Source organism: Sebastes fasciatus, chromosome 2 (genome assembly GCF_043250625.1).
Source record: "Sebastes fasciatus isolate fSebFas1 chromosome 2, fSebFas1.pri, whole genome shotgun sequence".
Lineage (NCBI taxonomy): Eukaryota > Metazoa > Chordata > Actinopteri > Perciformes > Sebastidae > Sebastes > Sebastes fasciatus.
Genome location: NC_133796.1, coordinates 26,129,410 through 26,153,697, shown reverse-complemented (window position 1 = coordinate 26,153,697; position 24,288 = coordinate 26,129,410). Strand labels below are relative to the sequence as shown.

At 39.8% G+C, this 24,288-nt stretch overlaps 2 protein-coding genes across 3 annotated transcripts in view; one reads left to right on the top strand and one right to left on the bottom strand.

Annotated features, from left to right (window-relative positions):
* The window catches only part of ano5b (anoctamin 5b), a 30,707-nt gene extending 8,059 nt beyond the window's left edge, over nucleotides 1-22,648 (top strand). For both annotated transcript variants that reach the window (XM_074615922.1, XM_074615929.1), the window contains 19 exons: nucleotides 4,701-4,756; nucleotides 7,231-7,338; nucleotides 8,761-8,829; nucleotides 9,018-9,302; nucleotides 9,559-9,678; nucleotides 11,870-11,985; nucleotides 12,119-12,253; nucleotides 14,021-14,126; nucleotides 14,330-14,390; nucleotides 15,203-15,354; nucleotides 15,453-15,527; nucleotides 15,641-15,866; nucleotides 16,108-16,286; nucleotides 16,455-16,552; nucleotides 17,915-18,045; nucleotides 18,211-18,416; nucleotides 18,769-18,956; nucleotides 20,350-20,455; nucleotides 20,555-22,648. In XM_074615922.1, the coding sequence (XP_074472023.1) occupies nucleotides 4,701-4,756; nucleotides 7,231-7,338; nucleotides 8,761-8,829; nucleotides 9,018-9,302; nucleotides 9,559-9,678; nucleotides 11,870-11,985; nucleotides 12,119-12,253; nucleotides 14,021-14,126; nucleotides 14,330-14,390; nucleotides 15,203-15,354; nucleotides 15,453-15,527; nucleotides 15,641-15,866; nucleotides 16,108-16,286; nucleotides 16,455-16,552; nucleotides 17,915-18,045; nucleotides 18,211-18,416; nucleotides 18,769-18,956; nucleotides 20,350-20,455; nucleotides 20,555-20,776 (2,639 nt within the window). In that variant the 3' untranslated portion in view covers nucleotides 20,777-22,648. The remainder of the gene's footprint in view (nucleotides 1-4,700; nucleotides 4,757-7,230; nucleotides 7,339-8,760; nucleotides 8,830-9,017; nucleotides 9,303-9,558; nucleotides 9,679-11,869; nucleotides 11,986-12,118; nucleotides 12,254-14,020; nucleotides 14,127-14,329; nucleotides 14,391-15,202; nucleotides 15,355-15,452; nucleotides 15,528-15,640; nucleotides 15,867-16,107; nucleotides 16,287-16,454; nucleotides 16,553-17,914; nucleotides 18,046-18,210; nucleotides 18,417-18,768; nucleotides 18,957-20,349; nucleotides 20,456-20,554) is intronic.
* Nucleotides 1-24,288, bottom strand: part of tmem276b (transmembrane protein 276b) — a 179,404-nt gene that overhangs the window by 81,279 nt on the left and 73,837 nt on the right. The gene's annotated exons all lie outside the window — the stretch shown is intronic.

Genomic DNA, 24,288 nt, shown 5'->3' with positions numbered 1-24,288 from the left:
AATATGATAATGTATCTTCTTTTAATGGAATCATATCGTGATGAAATCATATATCGAGATATCGTGATACACAATTACGTCCTCTAAATTGATAATAACAAGCACATACTAACTCAAATATCTCAGAAAATCTGAATTGATGAGAATTCTTCTTATGGGAATACCCTAGTGTAGATAATTTGGTTAATCTGAGTACTCCATATTTGTGTGCATGCATGTAAACATGTCAGTGTGTAGCTGGAAATATTATTTTTTTTCCTCAACAATTTCACTTGAAACTGTTCCGTTCGTTTTGCACTAAATTTCTTAATTACATGAGAAAAGACTCAGTACCTTTCATTTGTCAAGTATTTAATCCACACAGGAGTGCCATGTGGTTATTTCATATAGACTATTTATTTATTGAATTACCAGAAAACATGCAGTATCATGATATATATAGTTATTGAGATATAAAAGTATCTATATCAGGATAGAAGATTTTGTCCATATCGCCGAGTACTAGATGAATTATGCCATGGTTTGTCAGTATTGGATTTTCACAAGATGTTTCCATCAATGTGTGAATTACCTTGATCTTTAAGGTATTTCATTTTGTGGATTTGCAAAAAACAGACAGTCCTGGGCGCTTGGGTTAGTTCAGTTGGTAGAGCGGGCGTCCATGTATTAAGGCTTGGTCCTGACCGCGGCGGCCCGGGTTCGAATCCGGCCTGTGGCCCTTTCCGCATCCACTCTCTCTCTCCCCCCTTTCAAGACTCTATCCACTGTCCTGTCATAAAAATGGAAAATGCCCCCAAAAAAATAACTTTAAAAAAAAAAAACAGACAGTCCTATCTGGTTATTTTATCTATAAAAAGTTACTCACAGTGACTTCCCAGAAAAAGTCAATATCGCAATATAAGGTAACATATGTGTATACCATTATGGAGAATCTTATCCACATTGCCCACTCCTAGCATCAATCATACATTTGCACAAATGTAAGAAGTATACATTTATTTTACTTAAGTAAAAGTAGCAATAAAAATAGTAAAATAGTAAAAAGTCCAGCTTTACTTAAGTACAAAAGTATTAGCAGAAAACATTTTACTTACAGTATCAAAATAAAAGATCTCATTAGACAGAATGGCCTCTGTCAGAGTGCTATATCAGACCATATGGTTTGATTTTTATTACTGATGCATTAAAGGTGTAGGTCAATCTATATTTTGTAAGCAGGTAATATTCATATGTACAATTTTGATCTTCGAAGTAAATAGTAACTATATCTATCATATAAAAACAACTGAAATGTAGTGGAGTAGGTGTATAAAGTTGTAAAATTGTACTATAGTACTTGAGTAAAGTACTTAGTTACCTTCCACCACTGCTGGTGTAGCCTACATGTGCTTTTAGCCTTTCAAGTATGAAGTTTATGTTAGTTTATGATGATTTCTTGAAAACATTGAAACATATGCTTTATGTATTGTGCATGTGCTTTTGTGTGGGTGTGTGGGTGGCAACTGAGATATCATCTCACATCCTCTAGTCAGACAAATACGAGACCCTGGATGTCGGTTCAGATTGAGAGAAGCAGCTTCCCTCTCATAACATTTGTTTTGATGACTCACTTTGGGATTCACTTGGGCTCTCTGCTGCCAGTTACATATGTTAAATGAAGCTGTGGAGCACTGAATGGGCATCTCATCTGAAGGCTACGGATGAGAGGCGGCTTTCCTGTTCAGAGGCAATCACCATCAGCGGGAATGGAAACTTCATCAGGTTGTAGTGAAATAGGTTTTGACATGATTCGGCCGGGGAATAGTGGATTTGCTTGCGTCGATAGAGAATGCACAGCCTCTGCTGTTTTGTAATCTCTGCATGATCAGCACATCAATGTGAGTACACCTCGTATTCTGATCTACTGCAGGCCACTGATTTCTTTAATTATTCAGAGTGAAGGAGAATTGTCTGACAGCTCCTCGCTGGCCTTCTCTGGCTAGTGGAGATGTAGCAGCCATGATGGACTTGTTGTCTGAGAAACATATTCCTCTATGTCCCTTTTTGGGACACTAGTTCCCTCTTCAGTGGTGTCACTTTGATTTCCAGCCCACTAGATGTTACTGGCATATTTTTTTCAGTAAGTTGGCATTCTGCTGGTGGGCATGTTCCCTGTAAATATACAGCAGCTGAAAGGTAATTGGGTTGCTTGGCTGGAAAGTGTGTTAGAAAAAACAAATTGTGTGAGCTTTATAATTTAGTTAATTTGCACCCTGAAAAGCCACGGTTGCCAAGGCAATTTTACATGAATGAATAATGTGTGATTTGAATATAGGCTGCAGTAGTTATTTTTAGTCCATTCTTTGCCTATGACTGTGCTGAAGTTCTACAAAAAGGCAGGCTACTCTGTATATGACCCCTTTCTCCATTTATTTGTCTCTCTGTGGACGTAGAGACACACTGCTGCAAGGGCCTTTGCTCCTGTTTGCTCAACTCAGGCTCTGATAGCTGGCTGTGCACAGTTGGAGTGAGACCAAAAAACGTGAGACAGAAAAGGAAGGACAAAAACAGCTGCTAAGATTAAAGAAAAATTCAGCTGCACAGTCAACGATGCTTCCCACGTGAAGCCCACTGGAAGAATCACTCCGTCTCATTTGCCCTTTGAACCCCTCGGGGATTCCTACGGTCTGACCGATGGCATGTTTCCATTCCTGCCTGGTGAGTCTCCAGCCCTATCATCATGGAGACACCGCAGCCCCGCTCTCATTGGCTCACACTGCTGTCTGTCACATCACTGTGGCTAATCAGAGGTTGCAGCTGAGGGAAGCTGGAGATCTTTGAGTCCTTTGTGTGCTGAATATGTTTCATTTAGGGGGGAGGTAAAAGACTTCTGGTACAGCAGCAGCAGCAGCAGCAAAGCCAACACCGGGCCCCTCCCCCTCACTGATGTCTTCACGCAGCCTCCCCCACAGGAAGTGGCCCTTTCCCACCATGCAGGAATAATAGGGGAGCAGAGCAATGCTACATGAGCACATTCCCCCTGCCAGCGTGGAGGGAGAGAGAGGCAACGCTGCAAGAATGTTATGTGTCATTGTATTAGAGACGAGGAGGTGTGTGTGTGTGTGTGTGTGTGTGTGTACAGCGGCCTTTGTGCCTCTCATCTCTCCATCAGCTCCTCTGCTGATGTTGCCAAGAGAGTGTAGGATTTTTATTTGGCTCTTGTTAAATTTGTCTGAGATGCTTGTGCCGCCATAACAATTATTGGCCAGCTCATTACTCTTAAAGGGATAGTTTGGTTTTGAGTGAACCTTATTATTATTCTGCATACCACATATCCTGCGTGGATATAAACAGAGCTTAACTTATAGCTAAGTTACTGGATGTCAGTGGGATACATAGAGAAGAATACCCACTCCGTTGTACTTTGTACTTGTTAGGATAGCGTGGACATTTTTCTAACAATGACCTTTATTTTTGGAGCGATTGTTTTCCCTCGTTGGGTGCAGCTGCATGTGAACAGGAAGGTGGAGCGGATGACTGATTGTCAACTTTGTTTTTCTTTGAAGAAAACACGTACATGACTGTGGTTTAGTTTGACCAGCCGTCTCTCTGGGTCTCTGGTATTCACCTCTGTTTGAGTTCAGATGCTATATTCGCATGACCCATCTACACACCTTCAAACTGCAAGCAAAGACATAACAAATAGAAAAATACCTCAAAAACCTGAACTATCCCTTTACTTTCATCAGGCCAATAAGTAAGTTTAACCAGTGGTTATAAGCCACATAGATATGGATCAGTAGGGCCCTGCTACACCCAATAGTGTTTTTTTATAATTTATTCAAATGGTCGATCACCGAAAGAAGTGACCTGTAGCGACCGTAGTAATTATGACAGGAGCAAAAGTGGAAGTCAGGCGCTGTAGTATAGAAATCTGTATGAGGTGGAGGTCGGGGGTGATGGTTGGGACACAAAAAACAGGGTTTTCACCAGGAGACCAGGCTTCAAACTAGTTGCTTTTAAGTTTTGCTTTCACTTTCACAACGTAGTAGGCCCCTACTGACCGACATCTATTATGCTTACAGTGACCGATAACGCAGTGACCGATAACAGTCGAATCGGGTGCAGCTCATGAAAAGTGTCAGAGGAACATGATAATGCACATAGACTCACTAAAATCTAACATATTTAAGTTGTTAGGCTGTTTTAAATTGCAATGCCCGATCTTTAGTAACAATCATAGTTTCTTTATGATCTGTTGCTGTACACATATTATATAATGACCGTAACTTAAACACAACTGACATATCAACAGTAATTGTTGACAAAACAATTACATACTGAAGACTACATTTCGAAATGGGAACAGTATTGTTGATGCAGTCGGTTGTATGACATTTATTCTGCACAAATTTCATCTTTGAAGACATATTTTACCTGCTTCTGTACATGTGAGTGTTGTGTTGTGGTTGGAGTTAAGGGCCTTGTTCAAGGGCCCCTCAGTGGTGGTAATGACGTTGGGGCAAGCGCTGCCTTTTACTTTCCCCCCCTGATTTATCCTGCCCAGACCAGCAGGATAAATATCCGATTGAACCGACGACCTTCCAGTCACAAGCTCGCTTCTCTAACCTTTAAGCCACCACTGCCCCTTGAACTGCATAAGGCATTATTTTGATATAAATTAAAAAAAACATGTATTAAAATATTTGTTTCTTTTGCAGATGAAAACGGTGGAGATTTATTATCTGAAAGAGCGACACTGCCTGGACATACAGAGGTAAGTTCTGATGCATCACAAACGGGGAGGAAGAAGTTTGACATTTTGGGAAATTGTCTTATTCACTTTCTAGCCAAGAGTTTATATGTGGGGTAACCACTGGATAATATTTTGTCTGGGCGCATTGACTTCCTGTTTCTCCGCTGGTTGCTTGGCAACGATGATCTCAATCTGTTTTCAGTCTTTGCTAAGCTAAGATATTTGGTTCTTAATAGTTACTGTACCGACACAAGAGTGGTATCGAACTGTCTGCAAGAAAGTGAATATATGTTTCCCAAAATGTGAAACCGTTCCTTTAATTCTTACATTGTTTTTCATCATATTTCTTATTTCTATTTGATCTGTATCATATTTGATTGTTATCTGTTGTCTTATATAAGATTTTCAGCAATAGTTACGGAGGTGTAGGTGGCTTTTGTTATATTTCCAAAGTAGTTTTCTTTGTAGCCACGGCGTTGTTAATGTCAGTGTTTATGTTTGTGTAATTTCGTAGACGACTGACCTCGTGTCGACTCACTGCTCTCATCGCTGAGTCACAAGACCTTCTGTGTCTCCAAAAGCTCCTCTTGTTTCTCTAACAGCGAGACAGAAATAAACTGTTGTCAGTCTGTCGGGTTTTCAATGGTACAGTGAAGACAACAAGCAGACGGTTTATCCATCTTAGTTCATCACACTGATTATATTATATAGTATGTCTCTGTGATGTATGACTCTGGGATTCAGTGCATGAATGGATAATCTATCAAAAACTTCTGTTTTTAATGTTGTCATTAGGTCAGAACATGATTACATTAACACGATAACAAGCAGCGCTCACGCCCTTTACAAAGAGGTCTGCTAGTGGATGTGAGGGCCTGATAAACAAGCTGGGTGGGGCTCAGTAAACTACTGGATACTGTACTCCCTGTTAACCCTTTAAGGTTTGCTTTTTCACTCATTTATTAACAACACAGGCCCCGTTTTTTTCAACCAGTTGTTCTCTGCCTTCTTTTGACATCATAAATCTGACTGGAGAATTGAAAGTGGACAATTTTTAATGTCATGTTAAAGTGAAGCATGTATTAATATGATTAACTAAATTTAACATTTAAGAATACATTATGAGATACTAGGGCTGTCAATCGATTAAAATATCTAATTGCGATAAATCACAGGATTAATCAGGATTAATCGCACATGTTTTATCTGCTCAAAATGTACCTTAAAGGGAGATTTGTCAAGTATATAATACTCTTATCAACATGGGAGTGGGCAAATATGATTGCTTTATGCAAATATATGTTTATATTTATTATTGGAAATCAATTAACACAAAACAATGACAAATATTGTGCAGAAACCCTCACAGCATAAAAAATATGCTCAAATCATAACATGGCAAACTGCAGCCCAACAGGCAACAACAGCTGTCAATGTGTCAGTGTGGTGACTTGACTATGACTTGCCCCAAACTGCATGTGATTTATTATCATAAAGTGGGCATGTCTGTAAAGGGGAGACTCGTGGGTACCCATAAAACCCATTTACATTCACATATCTTGAGGTCAGAGGTCAAGTGACCCCTTTGAAAATGGCCATGACAGTCTTTCCTCGCCAAAATTTAGCGTATCTTTGGAGCGTTATTTAGCCTCCTTCTCGACAAGCTAGTATGACATGGATTCAATGGATTTCTTAGGTTTTGTAGTTTCATATGATACCAGTATCTTCACTCTAGCTTTAAAACTGAGCCCTCTACGACTTAAAGGAAAACTAGTTCTGTTCAAATGTATTTGCGTTAACATGTTAACTTTGGCAGCCCTATGAGATACATATTGATGTACTAATCCACATAACAGCACTACATATAGACATACTGTATATTGTAGACACTGATTACAGTACATCGCATACTGTATCACTTGATCTAGTATCCATTTTAGTAATTTGTCCATTTCCAGCCAGAGTTCTTTTTCCAGATGACCATAAATGTTATTCAATAAAACACATTTCCTTGAGTTGAGACAATGAGTGAAATGCAAAAGTTGATATAGAACATGTAGAGCACATTTCTCCTCCTCCATCAACTATTTCTGTATAATGACAGGCTGTAATTGTATCGTGTCCAGAATTTCCTGTTTTATGTGGTTTTTCTCCGGTCGCCATCGTGGCCTCCCTCTAAACAACATTCCCTTGAAATACTTTTCAATACCATCCAGTGCACCGTGAATGTCTCCTCCCTGGAGTCAGTAGCTTATAACCTAAATTACATGTGTCATTCTTGGACACAATGTGCTTCTCTCTCGTTCTCTCTCTCTCTCTGAAATACTGTATGTGTTAACGTCTGAGCCCTCCATGTCTGTCTTCAAGATTATGACCGTTTAATTTCTTGCTGTGTCAGTATCTGTTGTTCAAGTATTGCATGTCTATTTGCTTTCGCTTCCCACTCTGTGAGAAGAAGCTCGAAGTGTCACTGTGTTTGTTTGTTTGTCCTTCAGACCGAGAAGCTCCAACCGAACAATGACACCGTGTTCTTCAGGGACGGACTTCGGAGGATAGACTTTGTGTTGTCTTACGTAGACGACAAAGATGGAGAGAAGAAACAGGTAAGTGTAACAGAAAAGTGACAAGTTGACGACTCAGCATTTTACAGTGCGGCCAGTGACTAACTGTGTTGCCGTTGATGTTACACAATTTATATCCAGAACAGGAATACATGCCACATTCCACAAGGAGGAAGTGAGAATCAGATTATATATTTTCCACAGACACGCGACACTTGCTGCTGTCAGTATTCGGGTCATGTATTGTGAAAAATAAGGTGGGCCTTAATAAGGAGGGCTGCATCTGCACCAAAGAGTCAAAGAGAATGTTTTTACAGTTTTTCTCGATTGTTTACACACATTTTCTGAAAGCATGCCTCTCAGAACTCTACACACAAATCAAAAAACACACACACAATGGGCAGAACCCCTCAATTCTCCTGCAAAATGAAACTTTACATTCAAAACAATGTTATTTCTTCTCAAAATGGTATTTTGTTTTCAAATGACACACACAAACCATCATATGAATAGACATTTATAAGAGCCAGTTGAACACTGATGTGCTCAATGTAAAACACTATGATGAATGGAAAACACTTCTTCTCCATTCATCATAATGACTTAGGCCTTTTTTTTGTTCAGTGTTACACTTACTACAGACAGTACATACATAAGTGTGTTGTAAAATATTTTAGAATATTGTTTTTATACTCAGAACACACAAATACATGGTAACAAATATATTTTATTTTCCCCACAAAAACAATGTACACAGTGTACATCCCAACCAACACAAAGTTGCACATACAGTGGTCTACATACAAAACAACAGAAGAATTTACTGTATACAGTTACAGTAAAAAAAAAAAACGAAAAAAAAAACTATGCTGCATCCTCTCTTCTGTTTCGGTCTGGCCACAGCACCTCATCCACATCACAAGCAATGTTTTCCCTGGCCAAGCAGCGGGGGAAATATCGCTTAGCATGTCGAATCCAGCCATGAAAAGCATCAACTGCTATATCTCCACATGCGTCTTCCATAGCTTGGAGAAGGGGTATACGCGTTTGTGGATTTCGGTCACACACTTTCCATGATTGCTAATTGTAACACTGTGTGACAGGTGTTTGCCCATGTGATGAGTCAGTGTGCATAGTAGGGCAATTGACTTTAGAATTTTGAATGACAGTGTGTTCCTTGTGAAAACGAGATTTTCTTCATGAAAATTGTGCCAAATGCAGAGAATTGTGTGTAGTGTTTTGAAAAAAGTGTGTTTTAGAACTGCAATTTAAGTGTAAAGCAGGAATTGTGCTTGTAGTTTAGCAGAATTGGTTCAGGGGGTTGGTGCATGAGTTACATGTTGTGGTCATTGTGTGTCAAGTACCAGTATTTGTGTGTAAACAATTGAGAAAAACTGTAACAGAGACAACATGCAAACACTGTATGAGTGTGTATGGCTCTCATGTTTGTGTGTTTATCTACAGGAAAGGAGGAGGGAGTTTGAGGCCAACCTTGTGAAAGTAGGACTGGAGCTGGAGACAGAGGACAAATCAGTAAGAAACTCAACCACAGAGCACTTGCACCACCTAGTGGATAGTCTGCTGAGGCACACCGTAGACTACAGAAAGAAGTCTTAAAGGGATGGCTCAGTGTTAGACACATTCTACTGCCATCCATCCAGGTACTTAAAGGAAACTGTGTAAAAAATAAGTATTTTTTCTTCTTCTCCATCAATCATCAGGACTCCAAAGACCAAAAGACGTATTTCTTGAAGATCCACGCTCCGTGGAATGTCCTGGCCACATATGCTGAGATCCTAAAGATCAAAGTTCCCTTCAAGCAGAGTGATATCCCTGTCGTTCAGGATGCCCCTCTGGAGTGGCTCACAAAACCATTCCGCCTGCCGGAGCACATCATGCATCCACAAGCTGACTACTTCACCTACCCCTTCGACAAGAACAAGACCAACTTCTTCCTCATCACTGACAAGGACACTTTCTTCCCGCCTTCCACAAGAAACAGAATCGTGAGTATTTTTTTTAATCTAAAATCAGAATACACCTGCTATAATATAAATATCTCTTGGGTCTAAGATTTTATGAATGATAAATCAGTTTAACTCTCACATTTCTTCTGTACAGGCCGACCCTAGGAACCCGTTTTAGCGTTGTGTTATAACATGCTTGCGTAACAATGAAGCAAAATGTAAAATGCATTTTGCTAAGAAGTTCCTACAAATCCAAATCCCTTAATCTCTTGTTAAACCCCGTCCCTGTTGTAAGGTGTACTACATCCTGACTCGCTGCCCGTACTACAAAGAAGATCGGAAAGAAAGAGACAAGACGGGAATCAAGCGACTAATCAGCAACGGGACGTATACAGCAGCCTTTCCACTGCATGACGTAAGACGCATGGAAGAAAGAACATAAACATCAACGTACATTTACTTTAGCACTTCCATTTCATGAGGTTTTTATACTTCATTACAGAGGGAGGAAACTGTCTCAAGATACTACTTTAATCTAGTTTAAGATTCAACATGCAAGATTTATGACATACGTATATAAATACAAGTAGCCCAATTCCATATTAATTACTTAGAAGTAATGCTTCTTGGATCACAAATATTAAAATGCTGCTTCCATTTCAACCCTCTGACACCCACAATAGACCCGTTTTTGTCTTTTTTAGGGGACATAGCAGGTCACCAGTAGATGTCACAAAAAAGTGGTGTACATCATATGAAAGCTGGGAACCTGGAGATTAATTTGGGATGCAGCTCAACACTGTGTCAAGTTGTTCTAGTCATAAATTAGAAATAAACATTAATTGATTAATTAATTAAAATAAATTATAAAAGTGTATAAGGGCTTATAGCATTATGATAGAAGTATATGATGGCCATTCCCATGCTCTATTATGGCTCATGAGTTGTTGGAGCAATTATTTTTGGGTTGATACCATTTGTTACACAGATTTGGTGCTAAATGTAACCTTTTTTACCACTCAAGATTTGATAAAAATGATCAAAAATCCCTCCAAAATAGAGCATTAGGACACCAAGACCTTGACGAACACCATAGAAAAAGCCATGCTGTGATTTGGTGTCAAAAACATTTGAATTTGGAGATTTCTGCAAGAATTGCATTTTTTGGCGATTGGATGGCAAGCACTTCTGTCCTAGAACCTGCTCAGAAACCCCCTTATTGTCAATCTAACTGTAAAAGCCATCCATCCTCTGAATGCTCTAGATCTCTAGTTGGTCATTGGTCACAGGTCATTTTATACAGTGAGGTCAAATTTAAAAAAATGGTCTCACTATATGAAGTGGTTATTATGGGGACTAACATCATTACACATGAATACAATTGGGCTCATTGGATCCACAAGAGTCTCAGCTTTACAGTTATACTCAATTTATGTAATTCAAGACAGTTAAGGGACCCCAGTATGCAGAAATATTCAAATACACAATTTTTAGAATAGCACATATCTTGAGGTCAGAGTTTCAAGGGACCTCTTTGAAAATGGCCATGCCAGTTTTTCCTTGCCAAAATTTAGCCTAACTTTGGAGCATTATTTAACTTCATTGGTCTGAAAGACAGTAAAGTCAGTTGGGATCGCCCGCAATTCTGCGGGTCTCAGAGTTGTTTTAGTTTGTGGTTGTAAAGTTTCATGAGGCTGTGATTATACTAGAGGTCACCACAGGTCATTTTATACAGTGAGGTCAAATTTCATAAAATGGTCTCACTACAATGAAGTGGCTACTATGGAGACTAACATCATCACACATGAATACAATCGGGCTTATTGAATCCAATACCAATGGATTCCTTAGGTTTTGTAGTTTCATATGATATATGTAACTTCACTATAACTTTAAAACTGAACTTGCTACAGCCTCTGAAATACAGCACAGTCAGTTGGGATCGCCTGCAATCCCGCGGGTCTCAGGGGGTTAACACGTGTTGTTTTAACATCTGTTATCCCCCTGAGACCCGTGGGATTGCAGGCGACAGGAGCAGTTCTTTAGAGTGAGTACATTTTACTGTTAATGCTACTTCCACTACCACAACTACTACTACTACTACTACAGAGTGAGTGATTTATATAGAAGCAGGATTTTTTATGCATTTCTTTCTTGCTTCTTTTTGTGTATTTGGGTGTTTGTTTTTTTCTCTGCAACGAGAAAACAAACTTAACAATAAATCAAATCAACAGATAATGTGCAACAAACCGGTAAATCAAAGCATTAAAGAAGTAAATTAACTTTTTAATTTAATTTGTCGTACCCATGTGTACTCTGGGTGGGGGAGGGAGGAGGGGACATTTTTAAGACTGGAGGGGCAAATAAAACCCTTTTTTGTCGGGCAGATATATGTACATAATATAAGTGGATAAAAAAAACAGAATACCATATTTGTATATTTATGGTAAAATGCTCCATGTCCAGTATTACAGATGTATGCAATCGCTGATGATAGTAACTGTTATAGTAAATCTAACCCCAGTATTGAAAATACTAATTTTATGACAAAAAAAAAAGATCTTTTGCTCAACAGTCCCATAATGCATTGTTTCTTTTCCTTTCAGTGTCGATACTGGAAAAGGGCCAGAAATGCTGAATGTGAGAGTGATCGCTACAACTTGTACAAGCACTGGGCCAGGTTCTTCTGCTTTTACAAAGAGCAGCCCCTCAACCTCATCAGGTAAACAAGCAACATCTGGATGCTGTCCTCTTTTGTTTTCACACAGGTTTTAATATTTCTTTCACTGAAGCGTGTTCAATGTAAATTCTGTTAAAAGTTCACTGTGAGTTAAATGTGCTGTATTTGGTTGTAGGAAGTACTATGGGGAGAAGATTGGGATCTACTTCGCCTGGCTGGGCTTCTACACAGAGATGCTGTTCTTTGCAGCCGTCATGGGCCTTATATGTTTCATCTATGGGGTGCTCAGCTATGATGACAACACGTCAAGGTTAGTACCACCAGAGGGCATCAGCGAGCTGATAACTATAAGGCCAAAAGTATATGGACAGCCAAATATTACAACCATATGTGTAATATAAAACCATGAACATTAATCTGCTGCTATAACTGCCTCCACTCTTCTGGGAAGACCTTCCACAAAACTGTGAAACCTGGCTGCAGGGATTTGCTCCCACTCAGAGACAAGAACATTAGTGAGGCCCACTGATGTTGGACAATAAGGCCTGACAAGTTCATCCCAAGTGCTGGACGGCGTTGAAGTCAGGGCTCCGTACGGGCCAGTGAAGTCCTTTCACATCAAACTGAGGAAAACCATTTCTTTATGGACCTCGCCTTGTGCACAGGGCATTGTTATGTTGAAACAGGAAATGGCCCTCACAAACTGTGGCGCCCAATTTGACTGTTATCAGCTCATTAAATATATGTTATCAGTCATTATAAGCCCCATAGATGTGGGTCATTAGGGGCCTGCTACACCTACTACATTGTTAAAGCGAAAGCGAAACTTAAAAGCAACACGTTCTAACACGTCAAACTGAATGAAACGTTACCTTTTGAACACAAACAAAACAGCTTGTTAAGATTTAGGCAACAAGAGCACTTAGCTAAAGTGGCAGTAGGCAGAATATTCATGGCATCTTTCAGCATATTGTAATTCAAACTAGACTTCTGCTCCTCCTCATGGCTCTGTTTTCAGGCTTTAGAAAATCTAGCCCGTGACGGGAGACTTTGACCAATCACAGGTCACGTTAATAGGTCACGAGAACGTTCCTATTGAGCGTTCCTACTGGCTGTGCTCCAGCTGGTGGGCGGTGCTTAGTATTTCCTCAACTGATCTCAACATGGCTGCTGGGTCACAACTTTCTCATTTTACAGCTAAACAGTACACTACAAGATGTTTCTGAAAACATTTGAGGTGAGAAATAGGCATTACAGTAACAGAATATTGATTCATATTTGATCAGCGCTGCCTAGTTTGACCGTTTGATCGAAGTTTGCGAGTGATTGACAGCCGGCTCTCATAGAAGGCAGGCTCTAGCCGGCTCTGATTAGTTGTTTTCTTCTGGTCTGTGAAATCCTGCAGGTGCCATTAGGAGCACCAGAGGACACAGAAGCACATGCTTTTTTTCCGATTACCTGTCTCGTGCACTACTATCAGGATATAGTGACCGTTTTATAAAAATGTTTCTACTCCATTTCTACCCACTGCAGCTTTAAGTTAAGGAAACAAAAACACTTCGTTGACTTTAGGGTAAACAATTGTGTTTTGGCTTAAAATAACTACGTTTGAAAAATGAAACTTGGATGCAAACCGCAGTCTCCTGCGTGAAAGCCCTGCATCGCCCCCGACCTCCACCCCATATGGAGTTTCACGTATATGTGGGCCCCACATATATGAGGCTTATAACCAATGATAACGCCCCTGTAATGACCTGATAACAGTCTAACAGGCTGAAAAGTTTTAATTACACTATTGTCTTAAATAACATTGTATGCTGTTGCATTAAGATTTCTGTTCATTGCAACTAAAGGGTCCGACCCAATCCGGGAAAAGCAGCCTCGAACCAAAAGTACACTAAAGTATGTGGACAGTCTATGAGGTGTCCACATACTTTTGGCCATATTAACTCTAACGCCTTAAAGATCATTAGACAGATTTTGATATGCCAATAAAATGATGGTCTGTTCAAAACTGGATGCTAGATGGTTATATTGATTTGCATTTTTTTCTAAGACTCATTTTTTCTCCTTTTAGCCATGAAATATGTGACCCCGCTATTGGAGGCAAGATTTTGATGTGTCCACTTTGTGATAAAAAGTGCCCTTTCTGGAAGCTCAACTCTACGTGTCTCTCATCCTGGGTAAAACATTACACCTCATGTGTTTATTGTTGTAAAACCTAAGAGTATATATTACAAACTACAAAATATTACTACATAAGTGTGTGAAATTTACCCAAATATCTGCAGTAAATTGTATCCTGCTGAGTCAGCAGTATGTCACCCCGTTTATGCCCAGCGTGTCTCTGAGGAACTTCTTTTTTTCTCCATATTCTCTCTTCCAGCAATCCCATCTGTTTGATAATGAGGGAACCGTGTTCTTTGCCATATTTATGGGGATTTGGGGTAAGTGTCAGTCGATGCTGTTCTTAACTGAGTTTAACCCGTGTAGGAGATCCAATATAGTCCCCCTCCTGTGAGACAGATTTTCACAGTTAAAGCCTTTTCACACCGAAGCATCAACCTTAAATCTTTCTGCTTGAGCCCAGAACAAGATGCCAGCACAATTATGTTGTTATGTACTCAGCAGTTGCCCAGCACACTGAAGGCCAAGAGTGCCTAAAAACGGGCCTCATGAGCAGCAGTTAGCCAAGAGGCATCGTAGCACAGCTGAAACACATTACAACTCCTAAAACTCAACACAGGCGCTCTCTGTTTTTAGTCAGTGCAACATGATTCATGTCATAAAAGGTCGGTCCAAAAAATGGATGGACACATCATCATTGTACAACTAAATCTATTTGTTAAAGGTAGAGCTGCAACGATTGATCGATTAGTTGCCAACTATTAAATTAATCCCCAACTACTAGTCATTTTTTAAGAAAAAAAGTCTAAATGATCTGATTCCAGTTTCTTAAATGTGAATATGTTCTGGTTTCTTTACTCCTCTATGACAGTAAACTGAATATCTTTGAGTTGTGGATAAAACAAGACATTTGAGGACGTCATCTTGAGTTTTGGGAAACACTGATCAACATTTTTCACCCTTTTCTGACATTTCACAGACCAAACAACTAATCGATTAATCGAGAAAATGATCAACAGATTAATCGACAGTGAAAAGAATCATTAGTTGCAGCCCTAGTTAGAGTTGGCTCCCAAAATACAGATTATAGATTTACAACTTTTTGTTTCCTTTCTTCAAATACATTTTGCAGTAACTCTGTTTTTGGAGTTCTGGAAACGGCGTCAGGCCCGGCTGGAGTACGAGTGGGACTTGGTGGACTTTGAAGAGGAACAGCAGCAGCTTCAAATCCGGCCCGAGTTTGAGATCCGATGCACCCACAAGAGACTCAACCTGATCACTCAGGTGCTTCAAACATGGAAATAAACATGATGAATATTATGTTCTCAAATAATAACATAGTACCTTCACTTCTAAAACAATAAATAATGATAATCTTTCAGGACATGGAGCCATATCTCCCCGCCACCAGCAAGTGTGCTCGCTTCTGCCTCTCGACTGCCACTGTTATATTCTGGGTAACTGAATGTTTAACTCTGTTTTTGTCTGCTATTTACAATAATAGGGAGTATTTTTCCTGCCTATAGCCACATACTGTCAACAGCTTTACATGTGTGTGTGTTCCCCACAGATTTCACTGATCGTGGCCTGTATCATCGGGGTCATAGCGTACAGGCTGGCCGTGCATGCTGCCTTTGCGAGTATAATTAAAGACCCTATGAGGAAGATCCAGGTGGTGGGCAGGTTCATCACTCCACAGCTGGCGACGTCTGTCACCGCCTCCTGCATCAACTTTGTCATCATCATGATCCTCAATTTCTTCTATGAGAGGGTGGCCGTCTGGATCACTGACATGGGTAAAGAGACTTAAAGGAACAATGTGTAACATTTCGAGGGATCAATTTGCAACCACGCCACTAGATGTCGCCAAATCCTACACACTGTACCTTTAATCTGACATTTACTGAATCCAAGAAAGACTGAGAACCTAAACACAAATGACAGGAGTGTACAATAGAGTCATCATTGTGTCTTAACATGGAACCGACACCTTTAACATTTTATACTGATGTACTATCTGGTGTTTGCTTCCTGCAGAAATCCCAAAGACCCACCTGGAGTATGAGAACAGGTTGACGATGAAGATGTTCCTCTTCCAGTTTGTCAACTACTACTCGTCGTGCTTCTACGTGGCCTTCTTCAAAGGCAAGTTCGTGGGTTTTCCTGGCGACTACTCATACATGTTTGGCAAATGGAGCAAACTGAGGAATGAGGAGGTGAGTTTTCTGAACCGAGATGTATTTCTTATAATTAAACAAACGAGCAGATTCATGCCGTAACACATTTTTCTACCAGTGACGAAAGCTTCATAATCTGGTGCTGCCAACAGTAAGTGCATCAAATGAAAGTGTGTTACGTAAACTAAAAAGCATTTGCTGTCCTAGTGCGACCCTGGAGGCTGTCTGATTGAGCTCACCACACAGCTGGTGATTGTGATGTCAGGAAAACAACTGTGGGGGAACATTCAGGAAGCTCTGCTGCCGTGAGTCCATCAAGTCTTCATTATTCACCTCAATAAGCCACAACGAAAGAGGAATTCTTTTAGTTAATTTTATTCTTTCTTTTTACAAGATCAGTATGTCGTGTGCACAAGTTATCATCAAGTGGGTGTAAGTAGATCTACCCTCAATAAATAGTATTTCCTACTATGCAGCTTGCCCACTTCAGATGCACACAAACACAATGTCAAAATGGAGAGAATTCAATTAATTATGTTTTATTTTTTATATGATGATATTATATGTCACACAATGAAATTCTTGCTTCTCTAGCCCTCAAAATTGAAAGAATAACCTTAGAGAATAAACGTATTGCCAAGAAAATGCTTCAAAGTTTAGAAGAAAAAGACAAACTAAATCCTGAGTGTTGACTTCAGAGAAGGCAGTACTTGTCAAAAGCACCAAAACAGTACATCTGGCACATGTATGATGAGTTAAAACCTTTTGGTGTGTGTACAGCCCGTTCTTCCAGGACGTCAAATACCGACCCTTTTGCGCCGGTATAAGACGCACTGGGCTTTCCATTAACTACAATGTAAACGCATCTGCGTCAATATTAACGCTGAGGGAAAGTGCGCTGGGAGTGTGGTGACGTAGCTTTAAGACCGAAGAGACACACCGGACGGGCAGGCGGGAAGGGAGGACGGGTCCAACAAACACGAGGCTTTCATCCAGGAGACCGCTGTTCATGTCCCCTGTTCACAACGTTCAGTGTCATTTTCACGGTACAAACGTAGTAGTTTTAAGACCAACCATGTCGTTTTTTCCCGAACCTAACTATAGTGGTTTTATTGCCTGAACCTAAGCAAGTGTTTTTGTTTACTTCACAACATTAAGCATATGTTTACTGCGACCGAAAAGTGACGCCGAGGGGTCTGACAAAGCGTCAGTATATGACGTGTTGGGATGAGTATGCATTGGTGCGTGTATTGTTGAGTGTATTAACGGCTTCAGATGGAAAATCATCCGTCTAAATGCCTATAAAACAAGCGGTAACCTGAAAGTTGTTTTTTTTACAGAAGAATTTAATATAATTTAGAAGATATAGAATTTAAAATGCGGCGTAGCTGTTGCAAACCTTTGTGCATACCTTTAAATAAGTTGTTCCCATCACATACGTACCTTGTGTGCACAACATACTGATCTTGTTCCAAATCCAAAGAAAAAAGATATGTATATATCATTTATTTTTATTTCAAGTGTTTTTCAGACTGGAAGACTGCAACTATAAATAGTGTTGTTACTGTGTCATGTCTCTCTGGAAATGTCTTGTTGGCCTTGTGCACATCCCAACGTCAGGTCTCAGCAGTTTAACGTCTGTTTCTTCTTCGTGGGCTTCTCGACAGGTTGATTCGTAACTGGTGGAGCAGCAGAAAGGGCCGGCACCATCCTGAGAACCATAACAGCCGCTGGGAGCAGGACCATGTCCTGCTGAACTTCACCCAGCTGGGGTTGTTTTATGAATACCTGGAGATGGGTGAGATACTTCACTGACCTTGTTTACAGCACAGAGATCATATCTGGACAGGAGATCAAAGATCGGATGCTGTCTTTTTTTCTGTCCCTTTATTACATTTCCTTGTTTTCCACTCTGCCTTTTTATATCACTAACTCTGTTTGTCTGCTCTGCTCGTCTTTTCAGTGGTCCAGTTTGGTTTCATCACGTTGTTTGTGGCCTCTTTCCCCTTGGCTCCGCTCCTGGCTCTGTTCAACAACATCCTGGAGATCAGGGTGGATGCCTGGAAGTTCACCACCCAGTTCAGACGACCGGTGGCGTCCAAGGCCCGAAACATCGGAGCGTGGCAGGAAATCCTCAACGCAGTGGCAATTTTGTCTGTTGTTACCAACGTGAGTGTTATATGTGTAGTAGTGTGTGAGTATGTTTGTCATGCATGTACAGTTTATGTTGTATTTATTTATTTTGCCTGTACTCATTCGTGTTTTAATCTCTTATTTTCACAAAAAGCCCTTCTAGGGGTACAGGTGTTGCAAATTAGCATCCGCTATAAGCACTATGATAATTACATCAGATAGACGTTTTTAAGTTGTCTATGTACGTTGTATTTGACCCTATCAAATAAACGATGAAATAAAAATATGTATACAAGACACTATGCATCAAAATAACCCTTTTTGGCAGCAGATTCACTGCCGACACAAACATTTCATTGAAAGCCTTTTGTGTTTACTTCTGTCCCAGGCTTTCATAATGGCGTTCACCTCAGACATGATCCCCCGTATGGTCTTCCTGTATGCGTACGGTAAAGACGCCAGCATGACGGGCTACGTCGACAACAGCCTGTCATTATACAACATCTCTCAGATACCTGAGGAACACATGCCCGAGGAACGAGACTACTGGTTTGCTAACTCCACTACCACCTGCAGGTATTTGAGCTTAAAGTGCTTGCTGTGCATCTGGCATTGGCTTATTTTTTGTTTTCAAGAGCTTGAAAGCTGCACTAATCAATATTTGTATATGAACAAGTGTTCAAAATGAGTAATGTGTAATGTGACGGGGTTGCTCCTAGTGACAAACCCACAGAAAGAAAATTGTCACCAAACTCTTTAGTACCCCTCTGCTCTATATGGAGCTGTTCAGCATCTTTCTGCTCATTGTTTTGGTTTTATAGCCAACTAGAATGGCACTAGGAGAGCGCAGACCTCCGCAAAGGTGCCTGACTTTAAAAACAGATCACAGATCACAGCTGGCAGTACCATGAGGTGGTCGGCTTATTATTAACACGGTGTGTTTCCGTGTAACGTATCGGCCGATGCCTCTCTGATTCAGCAGCCTTGTTATGTCTGTATAATGTTACACTACGTTGTCTGTCATCCCGTCATCTACCGCTTTTTTCTTTCTCACTGCGGACGGCCAGCAGCTCCCGCACACATGTCCACACACGTATCTCTCTGCTCGAAGAAGGAAGAAGGCGGGGTCATGCGTCATCAACACGTCATCAGCTACACTGCGCATGTGTTATACCCTGTGGTCTTAATGCTCTGGCTGATCGGAATTCTTTAAAAAATTCCTGAATCCGGATCATGATCCGGATCGCCACCAAAATCTAATGGATTGTTCATTGTACCACACCCCATCCCTCCAAAACATTCCATCGCGAACGTTTGGCGTAATCCTGGTCACAGACAAACAAACAATATAACTAATTCATAACTATGTTTTCATTAGTGTGTAATCACCTGAAAATAAGAATCGTTGTGTTTTTGTAGGTTTAGAATGAGTCCTTCATATCTACATAGGGAGCGGGTCCTCTTCATGGAGTCCGCCATGTTTCTACAGTATCCCAGAACGGATAAACCAAACACTGGCTCTAGAGAGATCCTTTTGCGTTTTTATGTTACCTGAAGACCACCGTAGTTCTTCAACACGCTTGTGAAACTGCGGTAACATGAGCCGCAGAGTGCAAAACCGTGATACCGCCAGCCGCTGTCTGATTTCCATTGCTCCTAAAGTAGTGTTATTATGGTATGGATGGCCTCTGAGCGAGGCGAACGGCATTACCACGGTTTTGCACTCGGTGGCTCACGTTACCGCAGTCTTATAAAGGGAGGAGTGAGCGGAGGGGTACTCAGTTGGTTGCAATCTGCAACCACACCAATAGTTGCCGCCAAATCTTACACACTGTACCTTTAACATCTGAATGTTACCTTTTGCTTTAATTCAAGAATAATTATTACGTGTCTCTGTTGTTCACTGGTGTGTATCAGCACATTTTACATTAATGAAACATGATTGACTGTATGATGTTGTTTCGTACAGATACCGTGATTACCGTTACCCTCCAGGCCACCAGAAGGAGTACACTCACACCATGCAGTTCTGGCACATCCTGGCAGCCAAAATGGCCTTCATTATCATCATGGAAGTAAGACAACACAGCTTTATCCCCACTCCTTCCTCTAAAGAATAAACGCTCAGAATTAAAGGATCTTATCTTGACCGTGTGATAATTCTTCCTCCGCAGCATGTGGTCTTTGTGGTGAAGTTCTTCGTGGCGTGGATGATCCCAGACGTCCCGTCAGGCGTGAAGGCTCGGTTCAAACGAGAACGCTATCTGATTCAAGAGGACCTGCATAAATACGAGGTGGAGAGGGTCAAACTCCAAATGAGCGCCAGTTTCATCACAGAGCCGCCGTCTGAAACGTCGCCGATGACAGACAAGCATGAAGTGTTGTCCGAGTGCTAGCCTCCTGCTTCGAGGCAAGAATGGACATGTCCACATACAAGGGCTCCTGTCTTTGGGATAAAAACACTATTATCTTTTATTGCTGAATGGACTCCTATATTAGGATCTGTGTGGAGGCATCAGAAAAAAAAAATCAAATGCAACATTTCACTTTGCTTAAAATGAGCTTCTTGAGTGGATGAATCTATTCCTGTGCCATATAAAAGACAGTTGGAAAATAACAGCAAAGAGCAAAAAGATTGTAACTGCAGCTTGTATCATTCCCCGTGTAATGCCTTCAAACTCTCCGTTTGTCATGACTGAAAAATATCTCTGTATAGAGTTCAAGTTAGTGGTGTTGAATATGTGACATTAGGTGTAATTACCCTTTAAAGATATCATTAATTAAATGTTCTGCATGTGTGATTGTTCTGATGAGAATACAAGAGGAAGGACTGGACTGTTTAGAAAAGAAGGTCAATGTTTGTGGTTAAAAATATCATATCAGTTTAGGGATATATCTTATACAACACATCATTTTTATGTCATTAACTATTGATGTGAACTTTATACTAAATTGGTAGCAACACAATGTGTATTTCCCCTGATCTATAGCTGGGCTATGAGATTGTCAGTTCTGTTTTTTGAGTGTATTATGTTCAAGAAAAACTGTGCACTTGAAAACCAAGTACCTCCACCATGCTGCAGCCATACTGTAACAATCAGTAACATGGTGAGACAGCAGCTGCAGGCTCATGCAGCTCACCTTCCAGATGTATTTCCAACCTGCTACGGGACCAATTATACAATTTTTACCAAGAGAAATAGACTACACAAAGACAAATGTTCTGTTTTAATACAATCAGTTTGTATGCATGTGAGTTTAGGTTGAATGGCTATAAATAAATGGGCTATATTTCTGTTTTCAGATTTCACATTATTGGTGTCTCCACATACTGTCGGTATAAACGGCATAAAGTGTAACCTTCATTTCAGAGATCAACAGAAAGGAGAAGAACTAACCTGTTTGGGATACATGTGAATGACGATTTCAGTGAAAAGAAATGACTTTTAGTAGCCGGTTCATACTCTCTATGTGGTTACTGGGTGTTGCTGCAGATATAAAGAATATATCATCTATTTAAATGGGTTGTAGTGCAATTAATTTATTGATTTGCTTCTGCTCTGCAGCCTGAAGCTTTTGTATTTAGAGTTAATCCTCTTTTAAAGATCTGTTTTATCAATTTACTTGCAACACCTAATTTCTTATTTTGTATTATTCATCACCTCATAACAAGCCGTGTTAGTTCAGACAGTTCTTCAAGTACATTTTATGATATAAATCGCTACTTTGTCAAGGGACCAGAGAAGTAAAAAACTCCTGAGATTATATTTCTTTACAGTAGATTAGTCATTTATGAGATACAGGATCACTTCTTAAGCTTCACATGCATTAAGGTGTGTTTGTATTGAAACCTCTTTGTAATTTACTCTGTAAATTGTGATTTCAGCTATCAGCAAATTATATTTGACCAAACCTGAGTAGCTCTCATCTCAGGATTAAACATCTGCTAATGTTTGTTGAGCATCACCTGCTGAGTGATGTTTACAGATGTTAGACGCGCACGATGCATTTCCTAACAAACAAATGCCTTAAACCTCTGTGCTTACTTGTTTTTGTATGATTTTGTAATGACAGAGTTTCCTATCTGAATTCAAAACCTGTTTCCTACGATGTGTTGCTGCTGCCAGTCGCTGCAAAGTAGCTGTTTTGTCTGGTTTGATGTGCTTGAACGGCTGTAAATACTTTTGTCAGTTATATGCTAGGTTCACTGTAGCTGATTGTACAGAAATGCTGTAAAGCTGTTAATATTCACAATAAATAAATAACTAGTTTTAATGTGAGTTTTATTTTCACGTAGCCTGTACAGCAACAAAAACGCAGATGTTTTAAGATGTATAAAAAACTCTGTTTGAACAATAATTAGTGTCTCATAAGGTTTTTTCCACAAAAAAGTAATTTCCTCATTGAAAAAAATCTTAATCTATGAATATGTAAATATTGTTCATTTCAAAAGTTCAACTACTGGACACAAGGTGTCTCCATCTTCACTGTAAAGTCCATTCTCAGTACTTCCAAAACCAGACTTGTGTAAGTTGCATACAGGACTGCATCCAAACTAGTTGTGATGTCACAAAAATCATCTTGTACTCACAACTGTTAAAGTGAGATTTAAGGTGAGCACATAGAGATGTTCTGTCTTCAGCAGGTGATCATGAAAACAGCCTTCTGGAGTCCAACTCTGCACAGGCGTCACTCGTGCGTCATTCTGCACAGTGAAGGTCAAACATCCAAGAGAAGCAACAATAAGCAAACACAGTTTTGTGGAGAAAGTGACTTAAAGAAATACAACTAAATCAATATATAAAACATTTAGCAAAAATACACACAGTATAGTGCAAAAAAATAGCTACGTTTCAAATCGCATACTTTTACTTTTTACTTTTAGTACTACAACTGCCCTTACAAAGTACCTACTGTTGCATGCAGTATTGGGTCATACTACTTTTTCATTACATTGCTCCTTGAACTTTGACCCTCTTGCTCATAGACAGATAGACAGATAGATAGATAGACAGATAGATAGATAGATAGATAGATAGATAGATAGATAGATAGATAGATAGATAGATAGTAACTTTATTGATCCTGAGGGAAATTCAAGTTCCCAGCATCACAGTTCCATAGTGCAAAACATGTTAGTAAAAAGGCAAGTAAAAAAGTTAGTAGTACAAAGTACAAAGTACAACAAAAATATACCAGATATAAAAATACAAGGAGATGAAGAAAACTGTTAAAAATGAGTATAGTGCAGGGTAACTCCAGCAGCTTAGTCTATGAAAGTGCACTGTGTGCATTATTGTAGTATGTAGTAGGACATCCTGGTATTTTTGGCATACTGCATTTTACATACTAAGTACTGGGACATACAAAATATTTTTCTGTACTATGATAGTATGAGTGTTGGAACATGAGAACAAGATGCAGTGTCACGTGTGACCGCCAGATGGCAGCCAATACCAACAAATGAAAAAGAAAGACACTGGTCGCTTTTTTTCCTCTTTTCTCTTTTGTCCTCTAATCGCACATCTGAAGATATAGATCTTAAAATATTATTATTATTATTATTATTATTATTATTATTATTATTATTATTATTATAATATAATATTATATTATATTATTATTATTATTATTATTATTATTATTATTATTATTATTATTATTATTATTATATGCATTAGTAGTAGTGGTAGCCTTGGTCTGCAGAAGGATCTTTTATTAGATGACGTATATATCATAATTTTGTGCATGCTTCTGTGGGAAGATGTGGTTGTCTGGGGGATGAAAATAGGTTTAAATTATTGATGGGTTCCTCCGTTGAGCAGAGGAGCTGGTTGGGTGGAGGTGGAGGATGGAGAGGAGGAGATCCACTCTGCTCATTTGGTTTCCATAGCACCGCCCTCAGGAG